Consider the following 10,000-nt stretch of genomic DNA (forward strand, 5'->3'; position numbering starts at 1 on the left):
GGGTTTTTGATCCCGAAACGTTCCGTGTTTGGTATTTTGTTCTTTGTTTTGAATATTTTATATTCATTATTACTTTTTATAGTTTCCAGCTTCTATCTGCCTAGTATCATAATAGAAACTGGTGCATTCTTCTTTGTTTCCTTCTCCGTCTTTCTCTTCCCCGCCTTCGCTTTCACCCATTTTATTGCATTGTACATGTAAGAAAGTGAAATTGGAGGTGCAGACATCACCACACATAGATAACTCTTAATCCTTAATAACTATTTATTACACTATCAAATTAAGAAACTAGGGAGCAGGCACCAGTGTAAGATAGAGATCTGAACAAGTGTGTATGAAAAAGTGCCAGACAAAGCAAGAAAGAAAAATACAAGGAAAGAAAACAAATCCCCAAAAATCACTTTTCCTCGACTGGGGATCGAACCACAGACCTTCTGATTACCGGTCAGACGTGCTACCATTACACCACAGATGTGGATGAGGGCTGGATATTTACTTGGTTTTTTTTCTTTCTGTTTTTTTTTTTTTTTGGCTTGTCTAGAAACTTTCATACACACGTGTTCAGATCTTTATCTCTTCACACCCTACACCCATCCAGCTTATTAAGTAAGTATTGGTGGTTTTACCGTAGTTGTATTTTTTGTGGTTATTAATTGTATCATTTTAGTTTTTGGTCCCGTTTACCATTTTCTTTCTCACTTCCATATTTGTTGTCATCAAATTGTATGAATTATTAGCGAAAGCCTAAGATTAAATAAACTTTGAAACTTTATTATGCAGTTAGCCTTGGATGTTCACTGTGTACTACACTATACAATAATATAATATGAATTACAGAATGCAATGTACAGAACAACAAATCTAACGTGATAACCCTGACCACACAGACCACAATATCGGAGGGAGAATCCGTGAGTTACAGATGTGAAAGATTTACATATCCAACCAAGGGGAGTGAACATCAAGCTTGCCTTCGAGGTGGTAAACTGAGCGGAGATCCTTTACAATGTGAAGGTATGTCGTCGGGACTCAGGGGAGTCCGAATTTTAATATATTATATCTCCTTAAAACTTACGTTCTGCAGCTTAAGTAAGTGGGGGGGGGGGGGTGTCACTAAAAGAAATTACGCCCACCCCCCACCCCCACCCCCACCCCCCCCAAGCCAATAAAATATAATATAGCGATTAAAACTAAAGCTCATAGTTTTATAACTTTCAGGTTTTGGCATCTAAATCAACTCGACATCCTACTGTTTTGAGCGACGTGCACATATTTACAGGTCTGATAACAGGAAAACAATTATGAGCTTGATTTAACACTCCGCTATAAAAAGGATAATACTTTGCGTTGGTGTGAGGGTATTGGCGTTGAGACCATAACAATTTGGGTTACCATAGACCTGCAAAACAGTACACGTTGGATAAGAGGCAAGAGGTCACAGTTAACCCTCTCCTTACCACCTCCAGCAAAATCGTCATATTTGTTACGACACAACATACATTTTTCTAATTCAGAGTAAATTGTACATTACAATGATCTTTGTTTAATTAATAAGAACATAAAGTTGATTTGTAAAGAGCTTGTTTGAATCATTAAAATCCATTTTTCTGATTGGTAAGCCCGCCATTTTTGGAAAATACTGAAAATGATCGGCAAGGAGAGAGTTAAATTTAACTTTATGGTCTTTTTGCGTTTTTCCACATTAGAATGTCCCCTTGGATTCAAGATGGTCAACGATGCCTGTCACGGCCTCTTAAAAGGCAGGCTGTTGTCATTTAAACAAGCCCAAGAGGAATGTAAAAGGTTAGATGGATTCATCGCCATGCCGAAAACACAAGCAGAAAATGAAGTCATCAGTTCTCTAGCGTAAGTGTCAAAGGTGCAAAAATTGTTGAATCTATCAAAGTTGGACAATAAAAGTTTGCTAAAAATAGATAACGGCTATGTGGTCTTGTGGTATGACACTCGATTGCGGATCGGAAGATCTTGGGTTCGAGCCTCGCTCGGCGCATAGTTGAGTCCTTTACTCACATTCTCTTACCGTACTCAGTTGTGAAATGAGTACTTGGTCGTTAACAGCGTTATCTCTGTCGGAAAAAAAAAATTGTAATATCGCCTAATAGGCGTCATGTCTCGTTCCTCTTGTTACGTGTTGCTGTTGAGGACAGTTAGTGGATATTACGCAATATAAAAGCTCAATATTTAATTATTTTTTTTTAAGATAACAAAAGTCTAAGCATTTATAAAGAGCAATTTCCACTAAACATGCTTTACAAGGTAACCGACAAAATCCTTCACATTTTGGACGAGACGATAACACATGAAGAGCAATATTACATTTCAATTGAGTCAAGGGAGAGAATGCTCGTAAAGTGCATGTTTCAAGATACTAAACGTCGGGCCCCCCTGGAGGCAGGAATCGAACCAAGGATTTGTTAGGATGAATCCGAGATTCGTACCTGACGACCATAATATAGTTGAACAATTAGTATCTGGGTTTGATATTCACTCTAATAGATAGACTTGTGATCTATTTGTCAGATAACAGGCTAGGTATACGGTCCGTATTAATCTAGACAAATAAACAAATTTCTCTATTTTCTATATTATTCAGATTGAATCAGACAATATGGGTTGGAATTTCAAATAATGGAAAGCATAGCCCTCTGTTCTGGTCTGATAGATCTTCTGTTACCTGGTCAAATTGGCGTCAAGGTAAACAAGTCACCATCATCATCATCATCATCATCGTCGTCATCATCATCATCATCATCATCATCATCATCATCATCATCATCATCATCATCATCATCATCATCATCATCATCATCATCATCATCATCTTCATTATCACCATAATAATAATAATAAAATAATAATAATAAATAATAATAATAATAATAATAATAATAATAATAATAATAATAATATAATAATAATAATAATAATAATAATAATAATAATAATAATATAATAATAATAATAATAATAATAATAATATAATAATATAATAATAATAATAATAATAATAATAATAATAATAATAATATAATAATAATAATAATAATAATAATAATAATAATAATAATAATATATAATAATAATATAATAATAATAATAATATAATAATAATATAAATCATCATCATCATCATCATCATCCATAGGGCAGTCTGGCTCAGCGGTACGGCCTTAACCTCGTACCAAAAAGTACCGAGTTCAAATATACGCTACGCTGTGTGGCCTTGAGTAAGTTACCTTCCCTAACGTAACTTATGGCGTTGTATTGCGGCTGGCAACTAGGTTATTCCTGTCTTCAACAGATAGAATGCTATTTATTACCTTTTCTTATCTTTATCTAATATAAATCAGGTGAAGAAAAGAAATATCTAATGCGAGACGGCTGTTACCATCCAGTCATGTATTCTGACAAACTGTGGGGTAATGAAGTATGCGATAACAGGGAAATGACGACAGTGTGCAGTCTTCCTAAAACAGGTAAATGGTAAATGTACCAAATTTGAATGATAACGTGACAAATAGAGCAGAGAAGTCGTTAGGTCACACCTTCTACTCTTCCAGTCCCATACTCCTTGGAAGTGTACATATCTTTTCTTATTTTATCTTATCTTACTAAAGGCTTAATATAGGAATTACCCTTTAAATGCCTTATAAAATAGTTTACAATTACAGAACCTCATAATATAGTCTGTAATGTATCATTCACAGAAAGTTTTATACAATTTTGAACGTAAGGGAAAATATATCAATACCGCAATGTAAAATCGAAAAATACTATCATAGAATATTGGTCATGATCGAATGAATCCTAAATGTACAAAGTTCATAGTACAATGAAATATTAATTACAAAAATAATCATGAAAGCAACAACGCTAATAATCATACATAAATCTCTGATAAATTATCATAATTTAACAATGTTTCAGATGTCAACATTTATTTACAAACCAGTCTACAAAATTATGAAAGTAATGAAAACAATTATCCACATGCCAATTTAAAGTTTAATAGGTTAATAAATAAATGGATAAGTAACTAAATTAAACAAACAAATAAATGAATAGATAAATAAATAAATAAATAAATAAAAAATAACAAAATGAAATTGAATTCAGAAATTAATTAATTATTATTTAATACTTTTTTTTGTATATAAACCAGTCCTTCGGAGAAGTAATAGTGATGATGATAGTTTGTTACATATTAAATCATATTTTTTTATTATAGCAGGACGTTAAGGTAGATGTTTTTTAGGAATAAGTAAAAGAGCAAGGGTGTTTGATATTCATTGACGACCAGCATTTATTTACACAACGTATGTATGGATTAGAATCAGTTTTTTTGTGTGCGAATATGTGGTCTAGTGACACTAGTCCTCGGATCGGAAGATCCTGTGTTCAAGTCCCGAGCGCGTGTAGTTGACTCCTTGGAAGAAAAAAGAACAAAAAAACTCTTTAATCACATTCTCTTGCCGTGCTCAGGTGCTAAATGAGTAACTGGCCGTAAAGAATTGTATTATCGCTTAACAAGTGTCATTTCTCATCCTACGTGGTGAGTGTTACTGTTCAAGTTCAAGGTCACCGTCTTTATCTGCAAAAGGCGGATTGCCCATCACTGCAGATTTTATACAATTATGTTGTGACTTTCTCCATTATTGCGTTATTGAGTTGAAAGATAAATGTTTAATAGTTGACCAAATTTGTTGTTGGTAATATCTAGGATTTATGGTGGGAGAGTGTTCCATTCCTTGATGGTTCTTTTGAAGAAAGTCCTTTTATATTTGTTGATTCTGTGTGTTGGGGTTGTGAACTTAATGCTATGATAAATTCTTTTGGATGTACAGTGTTGTTTTGTAAAATACTGTGGTAAAGTTACTGGCGTTTTGTTGACGTATATTTGGAATTTAGTCATGTATTTATGTTTTTATTGCTTTCTGAGCTCCAGTCGGTCGAGGCAACATGATAATTAGAGATGATTTATCCTTGTGTTTTTCTTTTTGAGATTTGTGATTTGACTTCGCGAAGTCCAAAGTTTGAGAGCTTTTGCTAAGATGAGGATCATTTAGATCGATCACTATTTGAAAGACGAGTTTTCTGACCAAATTTTTCTTCAATACTTTTTTTTCCAGTTAACAGGTTAAACCTATATACTCTTTCGGCTCTTGGGCAGTGGAATTTGTGCGACTATGTGGTTTGGTGCAGGTATGACACTAGCTTTCTGATCGGAAGGTCCTTGGTTCGAGCCTCGTTCGGCGCATAGTTGAGTCCTTGGAGAAGGCTTTTTACCCACATTCTCTCACCGTACTCAGGTGTAAGATGAGTAACATCGTTGTCTCTGTCCGAAAAAAATTGTAACATCGCCAAGCAGGCATCATGTCCCGTCCTAAATGTTGTTGCTCTTGACCAGGGACCCCTTGTAAAGCGCTTTGAGCACATTTAGTGGATATTGCGCTATATAAAAGCTCAATTTTTTTTAAAACGTTGGTTTTCGGAGAATACTGGACAACTTAAGAATAATGTTCATCGTTGAGATCGGCTTAAGCACCGTATTATACAGATACATATACCTAGTTCCAGAAAATGTTGGGTTTTGTTTTTAATGTTACAATCAATTGTTATTACCATGTTTCCATGTTTATCATTTCTAAACCAAGGTGGAAAAGTGTGTTACGACAGAACAGACAAAGGAAGTAGCTATGACGGAAATGTGAGCGTTAGTGCTGATGGTAAAACTTGTCGGAAATGGTCGGAGAGTGGATGCGATATAGCCGCATTCAAAAGAGGGTAAGAGTTATACTATAGTTGTTTTTTTTTCTGATTATAAAGACTTACGGCAGATTGATAAACCCATTCGACATAGTGTGAGAGTGATAGTTTTCTCTTATTATAAAGATAGAGGATACGTTGATAAGCCCATTCCAGTGTTTAGTTTGTTTGTTCAAACATTCTATATAATACAGCTTTATGCGCATTTATTTGTGAAAAAAGAATGAATGAAGAATTGTGTCATTCAGCATTTTTTTGGGTTGTTATTGTTTTTAGAAAGTCAGTTGGGTGATCATAGATTTTGTTACGATTTATTCAATTTTGAGCCCATAGTTTATCCCGTCATTATATCGCTTTGGGATGGAGGGTCACCTTTTTCATTATTCTAGCGTAAATATCACATTTTAGCACCCATTTCACGCCTATATAATACCGGTTTGTCGCGATGGGTTACGCATGTTGTAGTTTGCAATTTTATATTGCGCGGCGATGTGGTTTAGTGATATGACTCTCGCCTTCGGACCGGAAGGTCCAGCGTTCAAGACACGCTATGAGCGGCGGATAGTTGAGTCCTGGGAAATGACTCTTTACTCAACATTCTCTCATCGTGTTGAAGTGTAAAATGAGTACATGTCTGTTAACAGCATTGTCTCTGTCGGAAATATACAATGTAATATCGCCAAGAGGCATCATGTCTCGTCCTAAACGTTAAATGCTGTTGTTGGCTAGTTATCCCCGGTAAAGCGCCTTGAGCATGTTAAGTGAATATTACTCTATACTAAAGTTCCAGTTTTATAATGTTATTACTATTTACATACTCTCCATTTTTTTAGATTTGAGAGACACAACTTGGAGTCGAACTACTGTCGAAATCCTGACAACAGTGATCGCCCTTGGTGTTATACAGAAGGCTGTTCTAAGGCGTATTGCGATGTATGCAAAGAAGGCGAGTCACATTTTTCTTAAATTCTTAAATTGAGCTTTTTATATAGCGCAATATCCACTAAATGTGCTCAAAGCGCTTTACAAGGAGTCCCTGACCAACAGTAACACATAACATTTAGAACGAAACATGACACCTGTTAGGCGATATTACAATTTTGTGTGATAGACACAATGCTGTCAACAGCCAGGTATTCATTTTACACCTGAGTATGGTGAAAGAATATGAGTAAAGAGCCTTTTCAAGGACTCAACTATGGGCCGAGCTAAGCTCGAACCCAGGCTCTTCCGATCCGAAAACGATAACACAGTAATGGAGAAAGTCACCACATAATTGTATAAAATATGCAGTGATGGGCAATCCGCCTTTTGCAGATGAAGACCTTGAACTTGATCTTTAACGTGAGTGTCATATCTCAAGGCCACATAGCCCCACAAAAGGGTATCAATTCTGGGTGGACTATGTCCTGGTATATGAATATTATAGAGCTAAAGGTATTTAAGTTGGTGGCATTTTCTATTCGTTATAGTGGACATTAAAGATAATTTCTTACGTTGCAGCCGAGGTGACATATAAATGCAGGTCTGACATCCGGACCAAACTATGAGCTTGTTGTAATGGACAAAAATTTGCGTCATTATTTTTAGATTTCCACAACAACAATGAGCCCATAAGGAATTGGGTTATCAGACCTGCAAAAAGGTGCACATCGGTTGCAACCAACTAAAAATTCCTATATTTTATCCTTTTAACTTTAAATTAACTGTTAGAGGTCAGATTTATAAATAATAAAATTCAAAAAAAAATTTTGAAATAGTATAAATACAATTCACTTCATTCATCCGATAGGGGAAATTTGTCTCTAGGGTCTATTCCAAGGTAAGACTGGAATAACCCAGGCATCAGCCGCAGTGCAGCAACGCAAGTTGAGCTAGGGCGATGTGACTTGCTCAAGGCCTCGCATCGCTTCGGGTATTCGAACTCGGTGCCTTTCGACTTCGAAACAAAAACCGTACCGCTGAACCACGCTGCCATCACGACACCGTTTGGAGACGGTGGTCACATATGAGATTACATGGACAAGAGAAGTGAGAAAGTACTTTCGTGCTCTCTGATGAAAACATTCATTAAAAATTTTAGTCAGAAAACTCGTCCTTCAAATATAAACCGATAAACAAGACCCTCTTCTTGGTTAGAAAAAAAGCTCTCTCAAATCTGGGACTTTACACCAAAATATATTATATATCTAATGTTTTTGTGCGATTAATGTGGTCTAGTGGTATGATACTCGCTTTCGGATCGGAAAGTCCTGCTTAGTGCCTCGTTCGTAGCATAGTTGGGTCCTTGGAGAAGGCTCTTTACTCACATTATCTCACCGTACTCAGGTGTAAAATGGATACCTAGCCGTTAACAACGTTGTCTCTGTCCGAAAAAATGGTAATATTGCCTAACAAGCGTCTTGGACCGTCCTACATGTTAAATGTTGCTGTTGACCAGGGACCCCTTGTAAAGCGCTTTGAGCACGTTTAGTGGATATTGCGCCATATAAAAGCTCAATTTATTTTTTCCATGAGCACAGCTGAGGAGTCCTTCAGAGCCATTCGGCCCATGCAGCGGGATTTTATTCTAGTTTCTATATTGTTAAATAGACAAAAAGCGGTTGCTTGCTACCCGTTAGATAAGAAGCCCTGCTTATTGCAAAATACTTTCCGGGCAGCTTGAAGCGGGAACTTTAATAAGAAAATCATCTTGGATAAAGTGTGACTAGTTGGTCATCCTACGTAATATATTTAGTGTTCATCTTAGATAATAATTCTAAAGATTCATCTTAGATAAAATATTTATTGTTCATATTCAACATGTTTCTTTTTATATTTCATCGAATCAATGGTTTTTATTGTCATCTTAGACACTTTTTTTTATTATTGATTTTAGACAATATTATTAGTTTTTAAGGATAGCCAATTTTTTTTCATTTTTCAATTTTAAACAATAACGTATGTTTTTCACCTTTGACAATATTTTAATCCCTAAATACTTTTAGTTGTATATCGATGGTTGGTGAATCAAACCTGTGAAGTCCCGATTTTCACGATCGGAGGATCAAACATCTAACGTCCCGATTTTCACGATCGGAGGATCAAACATATAAAGTCCCGATTTTCACGATCGGAGGATCAAACATCTAACGTCCCGATTTTCACGATCGGAGGATCAAACATCTAAAGTCCCGATTTTCACGATCGGTGGATCAAACATATAAAGTCCCGATTTTCACGATCGGAGGATCAATACTCGGAAGTCCCGATTTTCACGATCGGCGTATCAAACATCTGAAGTCTACATCAGAGTTTGATCTGATCCGCCCAAAGTTAGATAAAATATGGTGCGAAAAGTTTGTACGTAGACTTAAGAGTTTTGATCCGCCGACCATCGATATTGTTGGTAGAGCACTCGCTTCACAATCAAAAGGACGGATATTGATCCCGAGTGCAGTTGAGACTTTTTTTCGGACCCCTCTGTCCACCCAGCCGTGAATGGGTAGTTGAGTCTGTTAGATTTGGCAAAAAGTGTTTGCGATAGACTAGCATCCTATCCAAAGGATAGCAAGCAATTGCTATTGTGTCCGTTTCACGCTATAGAAATCGGGATAAACTCCGGCTCCATGGGCCGAATGGCTCTGAAGGACAACTTTAACCCTTTCTTTACCAGCCATTTTCAAGATTTCCCCCAAAACTTCACACCCAACTAACACAAAATAGATTTTTTTTATCATTCAGACATAATAGCAGAAAACCTCTTGCGATACATGAGTTCTTTAGCAAAACATGCTCTACAACACACAGCTCTAACTATTATAATGTACAAGAGAAATTTGAATAAGAAAAATGTTGGTTGTATCGTAACGAATGTGACGATTTTCCTATAGTTGTTAAGGACAGGGTTAAACCATCGTTATATATTGATTTGGGGGCGAAGTGGCCGAGTGCTTAAGGCATTGCACTGTGATCCGGATGATCCGGGTTCGAGCCCCGCTTCAGGCACTTTCGTTTTTTTCCTTGAGCAAGATTATTGCTCACTTGGACAACATGGGTGATTCCTGTTGACATCAGACATCCTGTTTGATGACTTATCTATATTACTTCGTGGAATGTCTAGACGAAGATATCTTATGATATCGTGGCGCAAATGGCATAATTAAAAAAAATATATATATTGATCTATTTTTGATGATTTTAGACAACCAAGGGCAACAGTTAAACATCGTGG

General features: G+C 36.2%; 1 protein-coding gene across 2 annotated transcripts in view; it reads left to right on the forward strand.

Moving 5' to 3' along the window:
* The window catches only part of LOC144974394 (uncharacterized), a 101,924-nt gene that overhangs the window by 60,162 nt on the left and 31,762 nt on the right, over positions 1-10,000 (forward strand). For both annotated transcript variants that reach the window (XM_078917233.1, XM_078917234.1), the window contains exons 36-42: positions 838-1,014; positions 1,707-1,866; positions 2,615-2,715; positions 3,372-3,497; positions 5,676-5,805; positions 6,621-6,733; positions 9,971-10,000. The exon at positions 9,971-10,000 is cut by the window's right edge and continues 174 nt beyond it. In XM_078917233.1, the coding sequence (XP_078773359.1) occupies positions 838-1,014; positions 1,707-1,866; positions 2,615-2,715; positions 3,372-3,497; positions 5,676-5,805; positions 6,621-6,733; positions 9,971-10,000 (837 nt within the window). The remainder of the gene's footprint in view (positions 1-837; positions 1,015-1,706; positions 1,867-2,614; positions 2,716-3,371; positions 3,498-5,675; positions 5,806-6,620; positions 6,734-9,970) is intronic.

This window comes from Berghia stephanieae, chromosome 6 (genome assembly GCF_034508935.2).
Source record: "Berghia stephanieae isolate SIO BIC M18660-M18661 chromosome 6, UCSD_Bste_1.3, whole genome shotgun sequence".
NCBI lineage: Eukaryota > Metazoa > Mollusca > Gastropoda > Nudibranchia > Aeolidiidae > Berghia > Berghia stephanieae.